Below are 23,426 nucleotides of genomic sequence, written 5' to 3'. Positions count from 1 at the left end.
GAATCAGTCACATGTTGTTGCAGTTTTCTATGACAGCAGGTAGATGCGAGCAGTTCTGAATGTTAGAATTCATGTGAATTATAGTTTGATTTCAAAATTGTACTTTATGCAGTGATCTAGTTGCTGTTCCCACACACAGACTTATGACTTATCCACCAACTCTTTTAAAGGACTTCCTTTTTGGCAAGAGTAACATTAGAGAGATGATCAATATAAATCTCACATGGGTGATTTTTACTTTTTACTTTTAATTTGTGAGCTTAGGTACTGGTAGGTGGATTTTGTTTCCTTAGGCATAGAAAGGCTAGCTGTTTTCCTCCATTTCCATTATTTTTGCTAAGCTAAGCTTGCGGTTTCCTAGCTCTACCTTCTTATTTAACAGACAGATGTGAGAGTAGTAACAGTCTCATTCCATATGCAATTAGTAAAATATTTCTTGAATTGAATCTTAAGTGTTTGAAGCAACATTGTTTTGTCTTTTTATATGTAGGTGTCTCCCAATGCAAGCTCATTATAATCCCAGCCAACACATTCAGAGTCCTGCCTTGTAAGCTGCGATCCAACCTAGCACAGAGAAGGTGGCGTTACAGTGACAGCGCCAGCCAGTTCCTCTACGCTACACCTGAGGGAAACCTGGTCGTGGTGGCGCAAGCCGACAGGATGGAGACCTACGAGTGCTGGTCAGAAGAGGAGGGTTTCAGCCAGCTGTTAGCCAACTACTGTGTGAGGGCGGAGCCCCGCCAGGAAAGCACCACTCTGATTGGTCACTCCCGCACACCGCACATTGAGCAAGAACAGTCCATCATCTTTCCCGGCGAGTCTCGTTCTGAGCAGCTCCACACGAAGACGTACTGGAACGAGCTGATTGTGGTGTGCGCCCTGCTGGCGTTCTCCCTGGTGGTGTTCTCCTTGTTCGTCATCTACAGGAACCGAGATCATATGAAGTCCATGCTGAAGCAGGGCGAGTGCCCCAACATGCAGCAGAAGAAGCCGAGGATTGTGGGAAAGCCAGCTGAGAGCTTGCCCCTCAACGGTAACACCATCCCTGTATCCACCTCTGATCACAAGGGCTACCAGACATTAAATGACAATTACATCTGCAGCACGCCCACCCACGAGTCCTCGCCGGACAACAGCAAGAGCTTCTCCGAGTCCTCCGACAGGCGGCCACTTAACGTGAAGGAGAGCCACGTGGAATACTCCCCGACCTGCCCTCGGCCCAGAGTGAGGCTAGGCTCCGAGATCAAAGACTCTATCGTTTGAGAGCACAGTATTTTGCTAAAAAGATGCCACCCTGTATCTCCATGAAGGATACAGGCCACTGAGCAAAGGAGAGGAGACCCTGACACCCCTCTACATCACAGCACATCTTTTTTTTTTTGTCATCTTTTGTTCTGTGATCAGTGCAGAGGTCATTTACATCCTTTAATCATTTCCGCTCCGAAGCCAGAGGTTGGTCTGGTTTGCTGCACAGGGCAGGAAGAGGAAGCAGCACTTTGGTTTCAACCAGGCTCAACCACCATGGCTGCTGCTCAGAATAGTTAGTTTATTTGAGTCATCCTCATGGCCACTAATGTGTGTGAGTGTAGGGCTGGGCAATATGAGGAACAAATAATGACACAATAAACAGAAGACCTTCTCCTGATATCAATATTCATCACAGTATCCAACGTTAAAATTTTTAGTTAATGTCTATCACATGATATGATTAAAAAAAAACAATAAATTATGAATATCAATAGGTTTCCCAGCCCTATTTGAGCATGTTACCTTCCACATGCTCTGCACAAGATGGATGCCACAGAGGCCACACTTCAGTTTTTCCAAGTTACAGCTACATGGTGACCTAGAGTTCAGGTTTAGGAGATTATATTATACATGCATTGCATATTCATTTTGATCCAAACATTATGGAGGCAAGTCAGAAGCACATTTGTTCCTTTTGCTGGATAAATGTCCTGACTGTATGAGGATAAAGCTGCTGAACGATGAGACCGACTGGGAGACGACGCCACCCGCGGTTGGAACAGGAATTAAAAGGAGTGAAGGAAAGATGATCAAAAAATGTGATCATAAATTATGCTCCAGGGCCTAAATACTGACATAAACCACCTGAATGTATGTTGTTCAAAGATTTCATTCACACGTCACTGTACCACGGACAATTTAGGGAACCCGTTGCTCCACAGCTCTGCTCATCTGAGACGGCCCTGTTCTTCAGTATTGACCTGCAGGAACTATGAAAAGGAGACACTGATGACCCTGGTTTTGGAGGTGAATATGGAAAAGAGACCTCAGATTATGTCTGTCAAGGTGGACATTATAAGCACAGAGAGCCAAGAAAAAAAGGAGGACGTCCACTCCTCTACCATCTTCAGGGCAGCACCGAAATCATCACGTGCACTGTGCCAAAACACAAAAACACGATTGTCTTATCTAAATGCAATAGTGCCATTCTGTTATGACCACTCCCATGCTTTGCAATAGCATTGATCACTGTCGAAGAGCACATGGTGACGGGCCCAGAGGTGGGTTTCACAAAGGGTTTAATGGCACTAATAATAAACAAATGTGAAGTGCAAGGTTGGAAATTTCTCTTAAGACTGTTAGCTCATAACAAAGACTGTGTTTCAGACTGTGTTGGGCAAAAATAATTGACTTTCAAAGGATATGGCATGGCGAATACTTCAAGTGAAAACTTGTCTTGTTGTAATCAGGTGAGAAAATATTCCAGTTTTCCTTCAGCCACCCTTAGAGGAGTCTAATATCTTCTTAGCATACACTGAAACAAACCGGTACAACCAGTTTTGAAACCTTTGAGCTTGATGAGCGCTAAAAACACAAACTATCTATTTAATTAATTGCTAATAACTCAATATGAAAAATCACAGAACAATCAATAACTGTCAGCATACTGGAGAGATAGTATTTAATATTATCTTATCCAGACTGCAGCTGCACTACGTAGTGATGTAGTTGCACAAAGCGCTGTATCGGCTTAATATAACCCCTCTCCACCAGGTTACATTTCTTACATTCATCGAGTTCCCCACACTCACTCGGCTGTCATTGCGACGTTAATGTGAAAGCACAAGTTATCAGGGTCTTGAATACTCACAGGTTTGCACACGTCAGTGAAATCGGCTCGTACTTTTAAGAAATGCAACTACTGAGAGACAGGTGTGGCTGCTGAGAAAAAATGATTTTTTTAAGAACGCTGTTATTACAGGGACCAGTGCAGCCATTACGAACACAAACTTGCACCCACATTGCTTCAACACTTGAGACTTAACAAGCAGAATTTCCCAAAGATGTAGGAAGCTGATGGTGTCGTGTTAATCGGAATGAGAAACATTTAAACCGCCATAGGGACTATATGGCACGACATGTCTTAGAATACTCCACCAACTCACTGTATTGATCAAATAAGCCTACAGTATACAGTATATTCCAGTATCCTACAGAATAAACATTTTGCTATTTCCAACGCTGAGCAGATGACGTAATGCTATGTAACTGCTACAAGTTGACAAAGTGCACAGCATACTGCGCAACAGTGGTCAGTGTTTCCTTTTGTTCATTATTTTATGTTGTGTATATACAGTATCTGTGCTAAATATTGTGTGTTTTTCAAGGGACCTTGTGCAAGATGTGTTGTAGAGATAGTCTTGAAACTAGAGAGTGAACACTGCTGATATTTTGTTTTCATAGTGCTTCAATGCCTACTTCAGCATACATTTCAAATCTTGCACAGAATACTGCGCATGTCTCACCATGCTGTCAGTTGAGCACCTGGACTGGTTTTTTTTATCAAGCATGTCCAAGCAGGAGGGGAAACTTGTTTTTATTTTCATGCGAAACTGAATTAGAGGGGTGGTTTGATCTTGTAGGAAATATGCTTATTCATTTGCCACTCATGACTGCACGCTTAATTTGAAGCTAACACCAGCAGCTGGCTAGATTCCCTTGAAGACTTCTCATTATGCTTGTCTTTGTGCTAAGCTAAGTGGTTGTTGGCTGTAGCTTATTCACCGTACAGACATGGGTGGTGTCAATCTTCTCATCTAACTCTTGGCAACAACAAACATAAGTGTATTTCCAAAAAGGTCTATCTATTCCTTTAATCTTGTTTGCTGAGACTAACCAAATAAACAAGAGTATAACATTTGCCAACAAATGTATAAATAGAATAAATCAGACTCTAAAAGCCTCGGTGCAAAGCATTGTTTGCCACCACTGCTAAGACAGATTTTCTAAACTATAAAATGTCTCTCTGGAGGCTGAAACCCCTGCTTCAGATGCTTGGTGGATAACCTCACAACATATTTTCAAAAAATGCCTTTAGGTTTCAAGTTGTTCTGCCTTTAGCCACGCGCCACATCGTACACTACCCAACAGAGATGTGGTGACCGGCGTGATTGTAGCCCTCCATGGGCACACTTAACTCCACAACACGGGTCAACAGTAGATTTACAGATTCATCCAAGCCATCAATAACTTTACCTGCAAACTACAATACTGGGAGCTGCTCAAAATTATATACCATTCTGCAGTCTTTGCTTGTGTCAGAAGTGATACTGTGCACATAGGAAACATCTTTCTGAAGTGGTCAATATTTAATAATAATAATATATGTAATAATGCTGAAGCTACAATACCATTAGACCTTCATAATTAATAATGCCAAAAAGGTAAATACTATAAATGCATATTTATTAATGACGTGCTTTTCATTTAAAAGCAGATAATGCCATGGTGATGATGCTTCATTTTGAGTGGCTCCTCAGTAATGCAACATACTGTACTGGACATGAATGTAGCCAACTATTACATATTTTGTAGAACATCTACCGCAGTCTATTTTCCTAAAACTGCTTAAGTAGGTAATCCATTGCAACATCTTTTTAGGATTTTGTTCAAAGGGTCATACTACAAAGAAATGACACAATAGAAGTATTTAATCATTTGTGCTACACAATGTAGTGCCGCAGTAGGATGCAAGCACAGCTCCAAATCCTCCATATCGTCTCAGCCATGAGATACACCAACAGCTTTGCCTCGGCATACTGAACACCATAAGCTTAGTTGACTGAATAACTATTAGACAAATGTGGTCTTGCCTGCATGATTTCCTTTTTTATTTGTTGTGTACAAATAACATTGTGAACTGTATTTTTTGTATCATTGAGATTGTGACTGTTGTTTTTATTATATTGTACATAAAAAGCACTTTATTTTAATTTTTTAAGATAAATGAATAAAATACATGTTTTGACACATGCATGTGTCGGCCTATTTTATGCTGTTATTTGCTGTTTAGGCCTGGAAATTTGCATAGAAGGCATGTTTTAGGGTAAAAAAGTGAAAATGGACAAAACGTTTTTTTGAATTAAGTTTTTAAAATTCATATATATATATATATATATACTGTATACATACACAATTCATTTTAGGGACTTTGGCTCAGGCCCATATTAGAAAATGACATGACCAGGATACACTTGTGAGATTTCTGCAGAGGTGTAAGGTGTAACACTGCATAAATTAAATATTTGATTGCCAAACAAAACTGTACAGTTTAACAGTTAATATCACTTTGGAATGACGCAATTGCAGCCCAAAATCTCTAGCAGACCATATCACAAGATCTGAGCTTTACCTGTGCACAGACTTATGCTAATAGAGTGAAGCAGAGCATAATAAAAGAGGTTTCAGTAGAGCCATGTTAAGGTGGAATCTTCACATTGGACATTTGGGTGCATAAATTGGGTACCATCTGTGCAATTTTTTTATTTCCCCAGGTAATAGTTTTTGGCTTTATTTTGAAAAAATCAATCAATCAGACCCTATACATGTTCCCATTCAGAGAAACAAAACAATAGCCCATTGCACTATGAGGACAGATCATGTCTTCATTGAAGGCTAATGCCTGAAGGAGGCGTACAGTACCACAAATCATCCACCACAAGGAGACACAGACCGTGATTTCACATGCAAGGCTGAAGACAAGCTGGTCGATGCTGGAGGAGTGCAAATGGATGCAAGTGAATGCAGACGGTTGGGTCAGACCCTAAAAACGATCCATCACATTAGCCAATAGCGTTAGAAGTGTTGACATTCCCTCTTTGATCACAAAACAGAAAAGATAAGACATAATTTATGATTATAGCTGTAAAAAAAAAAGTTAATTTTTTCTCCTCTTCGGCTGCTGGTTCAGTGAGTTTTGGTCGTAGACTGATAAACCCGTTGGAATCAGTTGAGTCTCAGCTTTCATAAACGACATTTTGTTTGTGTTGCAGTTAAGTAGCAACATCGCCAACACTGTTTTTTGCTGTGTGTCTTAGAAAGTTGCTTGGTGTTGGAATTGTGTTTCGTTTATGTTAAAAATGGTTACCATGAGCTTTCAGACAAACTTTTTCCCGTTGTGTGGGTGTGTAGGATGAATATGTAGCTTCATGTTAAATATGTCTTATCTGGTGTTTGTTGCCATGTGCTAAAATCAGGATCAAGAAAATTGATTTAGCCTATTGCTGCTTTTAAAATCCAATTAATCAAGTGATTGAGTACATTTGCATTTTTTAATTTAATTTGGCAGTTATTTATATATATATTTTTTATAATTATTGTTGTTGATTCAATGAAGATAAATCTAATTGTTCGCTGATTATGGTGATGAGATAGCCTCTTCCTCACAACACTAAAGATGATGGATATGAGAAAGGCCTTGAGCTCCTCACCCCCAGTTACAGCATATCCCTTTAGTGGCACACTGGTCATAAACACACACAGTTTGGGGCGGTCCTGTCATAAAAGTCAGCTGTGTGAATCAATACATAGTTATTTTTGGACAGTGTGTGTAGCTGCCAGCCAGTGCTGAATGATGTTTACTCCGTAGGGACAGTTAGAGCATGACACTGGGGCCGTGTGTCACACTGCTGCTCTGTTTGATTACAACCATACTGGTAAAGACTGGGTTTTGGTTTTCTTTCCAGTGTCAACCACCAGTACTGTCCTCCTATCAAACCATATGTCATCTGACGATTACCTGAATATCAAGCTCCTGGCCTTAAAAGAGGTCACTCTGCGAGATCTGTCGATGCCCTGACTCACAGTTCATACATCTTTAAATGTATTATTTCTACTTTTAACAACAGTCTATTATTATGTTTTCTTCATCTATTCCTGACCACAGCGGCTGCAAACAAAATTAAGCAACTCTTCTTTTCCTCAGACGCTTGTTTACTGCGTATCATTGACCAACATTTGCAAAAGACATTGCAAACATCCAGCCTGTTTTGGATGATTCACATTTTACTGTATTATATTAAGGCCAGGTTACAGATGGTCTCTGAAGATGAAATTGAATCATCTGTCATGGATTTTGTAATGACAGATGTTATCTGACCATTTGATGATCCTCTGGAAAATGCTAAAGTGCTTTTAAAGAAACCAGAGCGAGTGCAGTTTTTAATGCATTTTTTGTATCCATCTGGCCTCATAAACAAATACCAGACTCTCACAAGAACATGTTTTATTTTCAGTTCCTGACAACATCAGAACCAGGTTTATTACTCATCGTTCACAGATATTTACACATGAAGTCAAATGTAACACATTAGGCTCCCATGCGGTTTCTGAGACCTTCTTCTTTGTAAAAGCAACATTATAGACCTCTTCACTGTCTTACCATCATACCTTCATTCTCACATTCAAATTACTACATTTAATAAGTGTCTATCAAAAAAAATGGCTATGGTCAGAGCTATTGGGAGCCCACTCTGCTTCCACTCGTGCTTTAAACTTGCATTCTTTCTACTGGTCAGCAGGGGGCGACTCCTTTGGTTGCAAAAAGAAGTCCGGTTGTATAGAGGTCTATGATTCAGTCTTGATTTACTACCTCAGTAAACGTTTCAAGTCTTCTTCAATACAGCATGATGTGTATTTAGTAAATTATGGTCCCATTTAGAGTAAAATTGACGATAAAGCAGGGTATGATTTAGAGCATTTGTGATTAACTGGTTACTACCGCAGCGTTGTCCAGTCTGTGTTGTCTGTGTTTTCGTCTTACAACTTTAACCCTTTCACAGTGTGTTTTCAGTTGATGAAAGTTGATTGTAACATTTTTGGTCGCCAAAAAATAGGGTCAGATGGAGAGTAAAAACAAATGAGGAAGATGAGGGAGATGGAGTTCATGACATTGTCAGCAGCTCTTCTCTGTGTAAAGTGCTTGGCCCTGGTTTAATATTGTGTATTTGATTAGTGATAAACAGTCTTGATGAGAGATTTTCATCTCCTGATTTTCTTAATTTGTTTGGGACAGTTTAAATAAAGATGAATTGGGACTTTTTTTCCCAATATACTGTGCCAATTATCTAGACTAATTTGTTTAGCATTCATGTCTGCTGTTGAAAAGGGCAGGTGAGACCAGAGAGAAGAGAGCAAGCAATATTATTCATTTTTCTCTGCAGATGTGGTTCCCAAAGCAACAGTTTAATCATTGCACTTCAAACAGATAACTTTCTGCTTCTGTTTGCTGTTGACTCCCTCTATTGCTTGTGTGCCAAAGAAAAATGATGTATCACTTGTAGAAATTGGCAAGAAAATGTTTTGATGAATGTAGGTTTCACTCTGAATACATTCACTATGATACGTAAATGAGTCCAAAATAAAGTGAAAAAAATAAGGCCATAAAATATAAATGGTATTTAATTATGTCTTGCTGTATAAAGAAATGACAGATGCTCAAACTTACATCCAGACATTACTGACGGTCTGTCTATCCAAGTTAAAATCTTGTGGTGGATACAACTTTTCACATCCACCAGTTGTTTACCATGACGCCTTACCCTTGTAAACAAGCCTGGGAAATTACATCTTCACGTACTTGCATCAGGATTTGTAATTACAATTTATTTCACTTTATGCACTAATGACAAAGTGCACATTCGTGGCCAGGGTTCTGTCGAGCCTCCGACCCAAAACCAGACAAATGTTCTGCAGGAAACCCTGCTGAGACAGGACAGTACACCGTGAATAAATCACACCTTGTTGATGTCCCAACACTCCTGCTGAGACACGGATCAGTTGACAGCAGGAATAATGTAACAGTCTTTCCTCGCAGCCTGCCCATGTGTGTGAAAGCTCTGATGGTCTGGGATAGCACTGAGTGGATAACCAGAGCTGACTGGGTGAATATGTAGAGGACTCTGATCCAGCATCTCTCCTCAGAAGGACTCAGTGTTAATAAAAACAAAAATATTCTCTTTTTTCTCATACTTTCAGCCCATGTCTTTCTGTTTGTCAGTCTCTTCTGAATCCAGATAAATCTAGACATGTCCTCTCTCTTTTGATTGTGTGTGACAGATCCCATTGACTTCCAACACCAGCCGCTCGTCTGCTGTCACCGACCGTTTGATGAAGAGCAAAGATGGTAATTTGCTATTCATTATTAACAAATCACTGCGCTGTGAAAAAAAGCCTTTTTGTTTGCCTCAGCCGCGAAAACAATTACAGTCAGGTGCATTTCAGCTGTGATTGCATTGCATATTTCATGGCAACGCTTCGTTGATGGTGAAATTGAAAAGCAGATTAACTTTTTTCACAGTGAATGAAAGAAGCTGGAAGATCCTTTAAATCTGTCCAAACCTGACCTCCCGGGTCACACACCAACTCATCTCTCCAGAACTGGTTATTCACATGATAGTTCATTTTTATTGAATGGATGCTGATTTTAATTCATCTAGTAATAATTCAAAAACATTTCCTAATTAAAGAGAAACTTCATTCAGAAATAGTACAAATGTTCCCTCTCTGCCATTCATTATGGCTCAATGTAGATTTCAGAGTATAAGACATAGATTTTGTGGACACAATAGAATTAAAGACACTTTGAGTGTTTGTGTATAGTGTAGTGTTACATAGTAGGCCGGTTATGGATAGATCTTTAGTCTATATTGTCCCAGGGGGGATTTGTTTTCACAGCGTGCACAAGCTTTTGTCAATATACAAAAAAAATGTTTAGAGAGCAGTTCAAATTCCTCCTCTAATTTAGCTCCTTTTTATATTTGTCAAATAAGAGGAATATATATATTTTATATTTTGGGAAATATGCTTTTTTACTTACCCTCATGTCTGTTTGATAGACATAATTCTAGCTAAGCACAAAGATTGTTAACATTGGGAAACAGTCAGCCTGGCTCTCTCCAAAGCTATCAAAATCCACATACGAGCACCTCCAAATCTTACTTATTAAGATGTTATATCAAACAGTGTAAGTGTAAAAACGTAAACTAGACATTTTACAGGGGGTTATGTTCCGACAGATTCCTGGCAGTAACTTCCTGGAGTTACTAGACATACAGCGTAGGCCAGGAAATAAGCCGGCACATTTCCCAGAGTGTCAAACTATTCCTTTAAATTCCTATTTGATTCGGATAAGGACAGCTTTTTTTTTTTTTTTACTAATAACAGTTGAATAACAGTTGGAAAGAGGTTACCAAATATTGCATGAACTCTTAAAGTATAAGCCTTGTGTGTGAACTGTGTTTTCATATTTAATTCTTAAGCTCCAAAGTTCCACGATCAATTACAATTTTCATGTGGACTAATATATACACATATGCATTATACTGTTGGTGTGTACATGCACAAATTATTCTACGTGCATGCACACAATGATCTTACATGTGTGCAGGCATGTAGACATTTTGCATTTGCTTTCATGGAGCTGGCGGATTCTCTATTTCAGAAATATACATACAGCAGTTAAATGAGCTTCTGGGTTGCCGTCATAAGAAGCATTCATGTGTGCAAGGGTTAAGAGGTGCAAGACCATTAAAAAAGAGTGAAGCCGGGCAGGAAAAGCACATTTTCTTCATTCCTTCACAAACACACAGCATCGATTGAAACCGTGTTCTGTGAATGTGTTCTAGGTCACTACAGTCATTATCGTCTTGAAAGCATTTTATGAATTATTTTTCCTACTGTTCATTAAACTTTAAGTGCCAATATAGAATTATATAGACATTTGATATTAAAATTACAATTGTATTATTAAATATTAACAGACGTATCAAATTTAATTAGCGTTGGGTGAGTCAAAATGCAGCAGCCTGAGACATAAAATATAAAAAAAAGAACAGCATCTAATCGTTAACTTTGATGTATGTACCTCCTGCCAGATCATTATTTATTGCAGTACAACTACGAAGAGACAGTTTCTGTGATAAGGCGTTGTGTGTGTTCACACTGTGCCAGGAACATGTTTTATAACATCCATCACTCATTGTCTAAGTGGATGCAGCCGTGTCACAGATTTATTCTTTACAGAAAACAGGCATTATTAAAACACGTTGCTGCCTTCGCCATCAGCTTAATGAAACCAGTGCCTGTCCGAGGCTTTATTTAACAACCATATGAGGAACATGGTAGACAAGTCAGGCTTTATTGGATATTTAAAAAAATTGAGATGGTGAATCAGAATCAGTTTAATTGGCCGGTATGAGTACACATTACGGGAGTTTGACTGGTTATAAATTCCCTTATTATACACAGAAATAGAAATACTGCAACAAAAAGGACAAACATAAACATGTAGCTATTATGTAAATACCAGTGGGTGAAAGAAGATAAATATATAGACAAATGGGTCTGTGTTTGTTTATGTACTGTATATACATATATATACAGACACACACAATGTAAACAAAAATAGAGGAGTGCAAATTTGCTGAAATAAATATTTAATGACAAATGTAACTTAATATACATAACGAGTGGATTCGTGCAATACATGCATGTATATGTATCAGTATATACTATATGTCAGTTTACAGTATATTCATTATATACGTCAGCTTAGATTTCTATTTAGCAGTTATATGGACATGTCCCGTAGGAGTATACATGTAAAGGATAAACATATTAGATATATAGTGTAAGTTAACTGATGTTAAGTGTTCATCAGAGGGAGGGCCTGTGGGAATGAACTCAGATTGTTTTTGCGTACAGTGCTCTGTAGCGCCTACCAGAAGGGAAAAGTTGTAACAGGTTGTGTCCAGGGTGTGAAGGGTCTGCAGTGATTTTTTGTTGTCGTCTGTTCCTGTCCTGTTTGGTGGCAGATCCAAAGCACACAGTGATGGACATGCAGAGAACAGACTGGATTTTTGCAGTGTAGAACTTGAATGATCCAGTTTGCTTAGTACGTACAAAAAAAAGGCCCCAAACCCAAGACAAATAGTGTTATTGTTTATGCATTGGCTACAGATTCACCAGGATTCCCTACAGATTTAAATCCGTATCACAGCAGCAGCATGGTGGAGGTCTAATCTGGGGAAATTGGGTTTTTGACACTCTGAGACGTTTTAGTCAGCCCACGTGACAAAAGGTAGATCGATAGCAGTGTCTATCCAGAGACTCCTACCTGAGCTCCCCAGTACAACCGTAGTGTTACACTGTTGGCTACTGACCTTGTAATTATGGGGTAGCATGTTACACATTCTATCAGAGATAGACTAAATCAGAACAAGACATCTAACCTGTGGATTTATCCTGAACCATCATACAAATGTAATGTTCTTTTAAGTAGGTTTAGCACTGGATAGCATTCAGAATGTCTCATCAGACATGGACATTTTCTGGTGTCTTTGACCCAACTTTTTAATTCTCTCTGCTTTTTTAATTCAGATTTCACTAGAAGGTTATTTTGGATATACAATGACAGCTTCTATTTAACCTATACATCTATATTGTACCCTCGCCTACACAAAGTGCGTAGCTGACACTGACTGGATTTTTGAAGTTCAAGCGTAAATAGGATTACATTTTGCTTGGATTACATGACTACACCCATCGCTGCTGTGGGTAATTTTAAACTGTATTTAACGTGTAAGAAGCCAAACAGCTAGAGTACATTGTTGTCCATCTCCTCCCGAATTTGTTCTTTGACACTGGACTATTCAACATCTCAAATAACATAGCAACAGCTCTGCTACAACAATGCATTTTGACGCAGTCCTCCACTATTCAACAAATTCAGCAGAGAAGGCATAAAGAGACGAGGATTCTTGTATGAATTTAATTAGACAAGCTGACTCCCGTCTTCTCTTCGCATTCTGCGTCTCTCATTACCACTGAGCTCCTCTCTTGGTCTGTTTTTAAGAAAACTTGCCAAAATCCACAGACAAGTCTGTTGGGCCTTATGCTTGAATTTAAGTGAGATCTCCCCAAAGCTGCAAGCAGAGTATTACGGATGATAGCGGATAAGGTTGGAATTTTCTCGAATTTAAGCATTTGCTGATTCTGCATTTGTTCCTCATCACTATTCAACTCTTCAGCTACTTTCACTGCTATCTGAGATGGGGAAAAAGCTTAACTTTTGACTTAATTATAGGCCCTGTAATCTGAGAATTGAGGACACAAACTCACTAGATTTCAGTAAGTAGAGACACAGCTTATTGACTATAAATAGGCTGAGCTGTAGCTTACTGAAAACTATAAAAATATCAGAAATATGCACTTTGTGCTTATGCTGGAGAACAGTCATAATACAAATGTTCTGCAATAGCAAAAAATGTGTGTGCTCGCCTAATATCAATAGTAATAATGCCATGTTAATGAAAGGCCTTTTTCCACTTCAAAAGACCCTTTCAATCTAGAATTGACACATAACTCACGTACTGTATGTACTCTTATATCTGTAGCTATCATTCAGCAAGGTCCAATGTTCACCAGTAATAATACAGTTTCAAAAATATACCTTGGTGTGTGCTTCCACCTAGTGGTCAGAGTGCCACTAGAGTATTATCCCGTCTGCTGGAACACTTGGTCTAATAAAAGTCAATTTGACAGACTCCAGTGTTACACAACCCAGACCGAGCAGAGACAGAACACAGATGTTTCCTTTCATTAAACACAAGTTGTTAGGGCATGATGCTATATCGTGTGTTATTTATGGGAAACAGGGCCTTTGATAAGAGCTATTGTTTACTACTAATATTTTTTATTTTGCGTTTTATCTTATGTAGCAAAATGGGATTATCAATGGAATTTTTGGTTGTGCAACCCTGTTGTACAATGATAAATGAACTTTGTAGGGAAATCTATTGAATGTGATTATGTCCTGTTGTTTGCCACCTGTCAAAAAAACTATTTCAGAGTTCTTGAAGGCAGTTTCCTCTCAGGAGACTAAACTTTGATGGGCTGGTTAACTGTGCAACGTGTCTCGTTGCCCTCTTGACTATGATATGGGATGAATATCTTCTTGTGTGCTAAATTAGTTTTGCATTCATTTTTCTACTTAGTACTGTGCCCATAATGGCCACTGTACAATTTTTCTGGGATGCACACATCGCAGAGCCTGACACCAAAGACGGTTCATAATAAAACAGACAAATTATTGTCTATCTGTAAGTTAATTGGCTCTTTTGTCAGATTGTTGAATGCGTTGATGATTCCTTATCAGCTAAATGCCAAATTAGGATTCTGTGAGTTGCATGTCAATGTGGCGCCATCAAAAAAGATGCTACAAAATTAAGAAGTAAACGTCAACCCTTGATTGCAGAATTACAGATCATGGGAAAATAATTTTACACAAGCTGTCTTCAACGTTCATAATAACTCAAGCAAGCATGAACTAAAAAGATACACTTTATTTGAAACCAGCAGGGGACATTTTTGTACAAAAATACACAACTGTTAAGTAGGTGCTTGTGTCCAGAATTGTTCTTTCTCCTGCTGCTTACACACCACTGATGCTTCCATGCATGCAGCACCAACGTGGGACAACCGTTAACTTGCTCAGACAAAAGTAAAAATAACAAATCCAACAAGCAATGTCATTTGCCATAGGGAAGAATATGGGATCCTAGATTCTTGAGGCTAGACAAAAATGACCATTCTTATAAATATCAGGAAGAATGCTGAAAATGGGATGTTATTGAAGCGCTGAGTTGAATTTGTCTCCGACTTCATCCTTTACTTGGCGTCTTCTTTCCCCTTGGTTTCTTCTTTCCCCCCTCCACCCGCCTTTTTCTGCTTCTCTTGCATTATCTCGGCATCCCTTGGGGAGAAAGGGAAATTTAAAGAGAGGGAGAACAGACTCAGTACTTTAAAAACACACATAGACGCACCCAATATGTCCCTGCTTTGAAGAACACAGGTTTAAAAATCTGGTTTTATTTAGCTGGATTAGATTCTCCAGCAAAACAACTTGCCTTGCTTTTTTTTTTTTCTTTTTAACCAAATATGTACTGTAAAGTAGATTCTTGCAGCACTGGTAAAATCCAGAGTTATATAGATAATGTATAGCTGTATTATGAGGGGTTTCAAGAATGTGTTTCTATCTGACAAAAAAAGCGCAACTGCATGAGAGACCCAGGAGTGGAATAGTCCAGAGAGCCCTAAATTCAAGTCATGATAAAAACACAATTTGTTTTGATGCTGCAAAAATCTCCTGCTCAAGTTTTTTGGTGTACATCCCATGTCTTTATTCTCGTGCAGAGCTCTGCGTACCTCTGCTTCCGAGCAGCAGCAGACAGTCCATCATCGCCCCTCTTCCCTTTGCCGTGATCATTGTTTTTTTTAGCAGCCTTCAGACGTGCAAGCTCACGTTGGTTTCCTCCTGCATGACAGACAAAAAGGAAAAAAAACAAAAACAATTAACAGAACAAACTGCATTTAAATGAGCAACTCATCGGGGAATGTGAGCTACACCTTTAAAACACGTCCACAACAAATTCACAACTTTAAATATACAGTACCAGTCAAAAGTTTGGACACAACTTCTGAGTCAACTACTTTGAAGAATCTAAAATATAAAACATATTCTGGTTTGTTGAGCATTTGTTTGTTTACCACATAATTCCATATGTGTTCCTTCATAGTTTGGATGTCTTCAATATTAATCTACAATGTAGAAAAAAAATAAATAAATAAATAAAGAAAAACCATTGAATGAGAAGGCGTGTCCAAACTTTTGACTGGTACTGTACATAACATATTAAGACATTTTAAATTTCTTTTTAAAAAAATGTACAATTTGTTATTATCACATTGCCACGTATTTACATGATGTATTATTTACATTAATAAAGAAAAACCATTGAATGAGAAGGTGGGTCCAAACTTTTGACTGGTGCTGTACATTTTGTAACTGTCTCTCAAGACAAGATTTAAAGTGACACAAGGTCAGTTCACATTACAAGACTGTATGGTGGCAGAAATCCAAAAATGGTGCAAAAACAAAAAGCAGCCGACGTGGCAGGGGGGCGCTAGAGAGCCGCTCAGCCTCCTCCGCCGCAGTACGTCCACCACTAACAATCAAAGCACAGCAATGAAGTCAAGATGCCTCAAATAAAACAAAACGTTCATTCTTTCGTCAACAGGCCGCATTGATACACACATATCCGAGTTAAGTGTTGATTTAAAGCGCGGGCCCAGACTAACAGCTGGACAGTGATCGACCCATTGGCACATCGTTGTTGACAAACCTTCACCGCACGTCACATGGCGTTAAAAAGCCTTTTGAAACGCGCAGTAAACACCATCCCATCTACTCATTTCACCCCCTGCAAAAACAACACGTGTTTTTACAAAAACCAACGTGACGACACTGCCACGCATCCCGTGGATAGACGTAACCCGAGGTCGGCGGTGGCTAATAGTCGGTGTAAACAACGCGCACAGACTACACACAAGGCCAACAAAGTGCACGAGTGCCTTACAATCATAATATACGTCGATACCCACTGGTCATTTTATTGATAGCCGCTTCTTTCGCCCGAAATCCAAATAGTTCAGCTCAGCCAAAGGGCCGTCGGTTCCCTTCTCGTAGCTCCAGTCGCTGTTTCGTTGCGCCTATGTCTGAGGCTGCCAAATACACGCGAGACTTCCGAGCGAGAACCAGAACATTCCGTCTCTCTCATATTGTACTGCGCATGCGCAGAAGCGACTGGTGCACAATAATAAAGACTGAGGATGGAGGATAATTCATTCAAATCCTTTACATACAGTACCAGTCAAAAGTTTGGACACACCTTCTCATTCAATGTTTATTTATTTATTTATTTATTTATTTATTTATTTATTTATTTATTTATTTATTTATTTATTTATTTATTTATTTATTTATTTTGGAAGACATCCAAACTATGAAGGAACACATATGGAATGTCTTAATATGTTATGTACAGTACCAGTCAAAAGTTTGGACACACCTTCTCATTCAATGGTTTTTCTTTATTTTTATTTTTATTTTTTTCTACATTGTAGATTAATATTGAAGACATCCAAACTATGAAGGAACACATATGGAATTATGTGGTAAACAAACAAATGCTCAACAAACCAGAATATGTTTTGTATTTTAGATTCTTCAAAGTAGTTGAATGAGAAGTTGTGTCCAAACTTTTGACTGGTACTGTAAATAATACATCATGTAAATACGTGGCAATGTGATAATAACAAATTGTACATTTTTTAAAGAAATTTAAAATGTCTTAATATGTTATGTACAGTACCAGTCAAAAGTTTGGACACACCTTCTCATTCAATGGTTTTTCTTTATTTTTTTTTCATTTTTTTCTACATTGTAGATTAATATTGAAGACATCCAAACTATGAAGGAACACATATGGAATTATGTGGTAAACAAACAAATGCTCAACAAACCAGAATATGTTTTATATTTTAGATTCTTCAACCGTGATATAATATTAATAACTTTTTTCTATTTTTAACCAAATAAGTACATAGATTTGATACGTTTGACATACTTCCAAAGCTCAAAGCTATATAAAAAATACTATGCAGCAGAATACAATCATGACTGTAACTGCATAATTACAATTTCATAATTATTTACTTAGTTTGTTTTGTATCTATTACATTACATTACATTACATTACAGTCATTTAGCAGACGCTTTTATCCAAAGCGACTTACAATAAGTGTATTCAACATAGGTATTCAAGAGAACTACTAGTCACTAGAAGTCATAAGTGCATCTCCTTTCTTAAACAAGCATCTAAGAGCATAAACCAGAGCAAAAGTACAGTGCAGAAACAAACTAATACAAATACAATAAGTGCTACGAGGAAGGCTCAGGGTATTACTTCATGAAGAGGTGAGTTTTCAGCCTGCGCCAAAAGATGGGCAGCGACTCTGCTGTCCTGACGTCAGTGGGGAGTTCATTCCACCACTGTGGGGCCAGGACAGAAAAAAGCTGTGACCGGGTGGATCGGCCGCAGGGACCTCTGACCTACGGGGCAACCAATCGCCTCAAGGCAGCAGAGCGAAGTGGTCCGGCGGGGGTGTAGGGCTTGACCATGGCCTGTAGTATATTTGTTAGTGTTCTATGGCCATCACACACAGAGGGTTTGTCAAACTGTTATCAAGCCTACTGAGTGGAAAGCTTTGATTTTAGGACATGGAGCCTGGCACTGTCTTATCCTGGGTCAACGCCAGGGTGGGAGACCAATAAAGACAGACACATAGAGGCCAACATGCTTTGTACCCAGGCCACATTTGTAATGTAGATTCAATAAACGTAATTCAATGAGATCACAATCCAAAGCTATCTCCTTAAAAGTTTAGTACAAAAGAGCCAGCAGGTGGCAGACCATGCCAGAGTAAATTTAGAAATGAAGACACTGAGGCTGCCATCTACATTGACGTTCTTGACACAGAAGCTAGAACAACCAATTATTTGAAAAGTGTGTAATAATAAAAGTCAAATCAAATGCTAAAATAGAAGGAATACAATTAAAAATAACTGGTGATCAGTGATCAAGTGTGTTCCATTGTTGTGTATTACACCAGACAAACCTCACACTAGTTAAATAATAACTAAAATATCAGATTTTCTCACAGTTTAATACAAAATGCGTGGACAATTTACATAAATATGTATAACAATTTGAGTGAAAATATTGAATTATTGCCTTGCCCTGGGTTAAAGTGCGAAATGGAATGTTGTTAATTGTTTTATTTCTGTTCTACACTAAGAACCACATGATGTTTTCATTGCAGTTTTGGTACAGAGATTTTATGGACTGTCTGGCAATTAAATGAGCTAGATGACTGAGTCATGTCTGACCAAAACTGAACTACTACCCAGACACTGAAACTATTAATAGAAGACAACCTCCTGTGTGCCTAATGCAATAGACCATGCCGCTGTCAACAAAACAACTGCATAAGGAGGATTTTTTAAGTCAGCACACCTGTTTCATCTGGAGGGAATCTACTGATTGTCTGCAGCTCCATTTAGTTAAATGACATGACAGGTTTAAAAACAAGATATTTTTCTAAATGTCATCAGAATCAACAAAAACATCAAAAAGTGAATGTATGCTTTAAAGAAGGACTGGATACATAAGTTCACGGTTGTCGAGACGATAACAACTTTACAGCCTGCATATTGCATCTGAAATAGAAATCCTAAAATGTGTTCATAGTGGTGGAAGTGAGCTGTAGGGGGAGAAGGAAGACAGGGCTGTGTTTCTTTGCTGGAAGAAAAATACTGTATTTTAAGGACATAATTACTGTTTGAATACAATGAGCCGTCATGATTGTCTAGCCACCAGTCTATTTGGGTTAAGAAAAAGGTCTTCTTTGAATTTAATGATATGCTGTATGTTTATTCTGGCCTGCAGCACTTTGGATATTATTTATTTAAGGATGTTCAGCCCAAAACTTACTTTAACTGATAAAAGTAGAGCCCAAACACTTTTTTTGGTCATTTCTTTTATTAAAGAGGTCAAAACCATGTATCCTCAAACATAATGAGCAATCATTTATAAATGTCCTTTTGACAGGTGGTCACACATCCCTGACAGGAATGCACTATAAACACATTGTCGCTGAACATTTTGACCTACCAAAAGAGACTGGAGCTGAAACTGCTGTAAAAAGTAAGGAATGCAGTTAAATACTAGCAGCCACATGGTTGATAGGAGAAGGATGTATATAATAATCATCAACTTCTCTGAATTATTTGGTTTTAAACTAATCAATACTGAAACTCCTCTATGTCTTGTTATAAAGTGCAGGTACAAACAACATATTTTGTATGACTTGTTGGAAACTTAGATAATTCAGTATATATAAGCAAGACTTGGCGTCTAAAGCCATGCTAGTAGATCTGTGAGGCTTTACTCAGCTGCTCTTTGAGCTAAATGCTAACATCAGTATGCTAACATGCTTAACATGCCTATGCTAACATGCTAATGTTTAGCAGGTCAACATATCCTCATACAACGGTTCATGCAATATCTTACTTAAAAGTTACTCCACATTTGTAATGCTTTTTTTCTACAAAAGCAAGCAACACCTGTCAATTTCGTCTTTTTACATGCAGACAATCTTTTTTTTTTAAAAACTTCCATCTTCACAGGAAACTACTCAGTTAGGTTTTAGCCAAGAAAACTACTTGGTTATGTTTAGGAAAAGATTGTGAAATATTTAATAAGGTTAGGGTAACAAAACAGCTTTTTTATGTTTAGGAAAATATCGTCATTTGGGTTAAAATAACCACAGAAGTGCCGAAACTATATTAGGAAAGTTACGTGGAAAAAAAAATCAACATGACTTCTCGTTTCACGTGGGGAATGAACAGTGGTCTCCTAGAGGAAAGATCGTTGGTTATTTGAAGGAAACAACAACCAACACGCTGCTAGCATTTCTAAAAACATGACCTGCTTCCATTTCAATTGTTCAACAAATCATCATTGTTTTTAACAATTTCAAGAGTAGAATTATTCACCTTATAGATATCTAGTTTTTATGAAATATCTTTCTTTTGCAAAAATGATGACCCATCCAACAGCTAATTTCTAATTATGACCACTGACATCTGAGGCATAATCCCTTTCTGATTGCTCTGACTTGTCAGGACATTCATGATTTCCATTACCCATAAACAGCACTTTTATATTCTTGCATACATTTGATATTGTTTATTTGACACATTTTCTCAAAGGATTGTGAAAGGAACTTTACCAAGGATCTATTTCTGTGAAATAGACTCATATTACTCTCCTTCTAGTTTCAGTCATTCATAAGGGGTCAGCTATTCCTGACGACCTTGTATTTTAGAAATAGAGTGAGAAAGTGAGAACTTCAGTAAACCTACAGAGGATTGAGTGGATACAGAGCAATAGCTTTTCATACCACTTGCGTGCTGGAGCATGACGACTTTAACAGCGTGTTGAACAGCATGTCAAACACTGTGGTCAGTTTATTGGGCTGCTGGCGACACAGCACACCCTAGGATGTCTGCCTTTGACTTGTTTTTCCCCACAGCTGCTTTCAGTGACAAGCATCCTGCTTAAAGCTAACTATTTTGGTCTCCATGCACAATTATCACCACCTGGTAATTTTGACAATGTTGACTGCTTCTGCTTTTACAAAGCCTCCGAATGTTAATGCCGTCCTCGTGTGACTGCAGCTGCAGCTGCAGTTGTGTCTGCAATTTAATCAAATGGAGATGATGAGGAGGAAAAAAACGATGTTTTCCATTAATTTCATACTAAATTTAACAGGGAGATTTCATATTAACAGTAACAATCTAGACCCTCTCATTACCTCCAGCACTTTTCCATACTGACAACTTAGTGACAGACATTCACATGATCACATGGAAGTAAACCGTTCAGTTTGGCCCTACATGTGCGTGCATGTTTGACATAATTATCCCACAGCACATACTTAAAATTCAAAGTACTGAATCAAAAGCAAGGCGATTTGTTGTTTTAAGGATTATTGTGTTTGGACAGCTGCTTTTTTGTTTTCAGTCCAAACAGGAGCTCGATGATTCATGAAATAGTGGAGTTGTTGGGTGCTTATGATGCGAGGACAAGACAGCCATCATTAATTTCTCCTCCAACGTTTGATTGCACCGTCTTCATGAATAGGCGGCGCTGTTTGGAGCGGTCCTTGCTGACGTTGATCATGAAGTGGTTGAGGCACTGATGTGTGGCAGAATAGTGTGACAAGCTGGACGTATGGTGCATTCCTCTCTGTCTCATTTCACCGCTGTCATCCATCACGCTGCCAGAGTCCTGCCTGCTGTCATGAATGATTGATGGGACTTGCTGATCCCGTCTTCTGCATCGCCTTAATGTCCCTCGTGTCCTGATTGTTGGAGCTAATTTTGACATTCGCCTGTGAAATTATTATGTTGTCTGTTTTCTGTTTTGTGAACTACTGTACATGTATTTTTCTTCTCTACTGAAAACCTTTTTTTTTCTGACTGTTGGAGCTGTAAATGTGTTCAAAGGTATAGCGGTATTTGGTCTTTACATTCATTTTAACTGCATTTTTTAACCAAAGTAATCTGTTACTTTCATTTTTTTCACTTCTCAATATTTAGATATTTTAAAACCAATGACTGTGAGCATTGAATATGTTCAACATGAACATTTTCCTTAAAATGTTAATACAAGATGCAATGCAGGTGGTATTACCTTTGTATACCTTAAAATATACTTTGTGTACTCTGTATTGCAAAATACTGTAGTTGAATTTGAACATACTTAAATAAATAATTAAATAAACCAAGTCTACAGCCATGCAAGCAGCGCTGTGAGGTTATAGTTCACAACAGTGCTTTGAGCTAAATACTATCATCAGCAGGTTCAAATTCTCACAATTGCAATTGCTAAATGCTGATTTATAACAGGTATAATGTTTACCATGATGTTTACCATGGTTTAGTGTGTTTTTTGCTTAATGACTGATGGAAATGTCTCAAGTTTTGCAGGAATTTGGTCATAAACCAAAGTAAGTATTTCATAGCAGTCCATTCAGTATATATTGAGATATATTCATCCAAGGGTTTGGACAAACATTGCCATTCCTAGAGCCACAATACTAGCATGTCTAAAAAAATGTTCAGCTTCCCAACCACGAAAAGAGTTGTTTGGTTGTAGCTTTGGATCTTTGAATTTTCTAGTACATCTTAAGAAAGATCTTATGACGTGAGCCAAAGAAATTAAGGATAGCTAATTTTTCAGCTTCGTCATGCAAAATAAACACAAAACTGTAGATCATTGTATAGTTCAAAGTTGTCAGATTGCAGGCTCAGGTCAGTTTTTTTTTTTTTTCTTTCTTCATCTTTCTCCATAATCAAGCTGTAGATAAGCACATATATGACCTCATGAAAACACTAAATAAAAAAAACATATTCTGAGTTCAATCACTCAGCTCTCATGGGTATCATCCTCTATATTATGCAATGCAGGGATTCATTTCACCTGGCCTCTGTTTTCCTCTGCAATGAACATACCGTTATTAACAAAAAAACACAGTTCACATTGTGAAAATAAGAACATAAAAGTGGGTTAATGTTTTAATTTGTTAGTTGTAACGGGGCATGTTTGCAAGTGTGTTGGCTCTGCAGAATAAGGGAATTTCTTGACAAGATAGAG

At 38.2% G+C, this 23,426-nt stretch overlaps 2 protein-coding genes across 2 annotated transcripts in view; one reads left to right on the top strand and one right to left on the bottom strand.

Annotated features, from left to right (window-relative positions):
• Nucleotides 1-5,271, top strand: part of sema4bb (sema domain, immunoglobulin domain (Ig), transmembrane domain (TM) and short cytoplasmic domain, (semaphorin) 4Bb) — a 45,499-nt gene extending 40,228 nt beyond the window's left edge. The window contains exon 15 of the mRNA XM_054614799.1: nucleotides 491-5,271. Within this exon, the coding sequence (XP_054470774.1) occupies nucleotides 491-1,263 (773 nt within the window). The 3' untranslated portion in view covers nucleotides 1,264-5,271. The remainder of the gene's footprint in view (nucleotides 1-490) is intronic.
• Nucleotides 5,272-14,633: 9,362 nt separating this feature from the next.
• On the bottom strand, nucleotides 14,634-16,883 carry serf2b (small EDRK-rich factor 2b). Its single transcript, XM_054615810.1, has 3 exons — nucleotides 16,747-16,883; nucleotides 15,511-15,619; nucleotides 14,634-15,058 (listed from the first exon to the last, which is right to left on the bottom strand). Exons 1-3 carry the CDS (start codon nucleotides 16,751-16,753, stop codon nucleotides 14,974-14,976), a joined length of 201 nt encoding a protein of 66 aa, XP_054471785.1. The 5' UTR covers nucleotides 16,754-16,883; the 3' UTR covers nucleotides 14,634-14,973.
• Nucleotides 16,884-23,426: the final 6,543 nt, after the last annotated feature.

The sequence above is a fragment of the Anoplopoma fimbria genome, chromosome 2 (genome assembly GCF_027596085.1).
Source record: "Anoplopoma fimbria isolate UVic2021 breed Golden Eagle Sablefish chromosome 2, Afim_UVic_2022, whole genome shotgun sequence".
NCBI classification, from domain to species: domain Eukaryota; kingdom Metazoa; phylum Chordata; class Actinopteri; order Perciformes; family Anoplopomatidae; genus Anoplopoma; species Anoplopoma fimbria.
The sequence above is the reverse complement of the archived record's forward strand: the minus strand, read 5'-3'. Positions and strand labels throughout refer to the sequence as shown.

Bases quoted from the DNA above. Each gene is read 5' to 3' on its own strand.
- serf2b (XM_054615810.1), bottom strand. The intron at 15,059-15,510 runs GTACGCAGAGCT...TTTCTCCCCAAG, and splicing joins GCTGCTGCTCGGAAGCAGAG to GGATGCCGAGATAATGCAAG.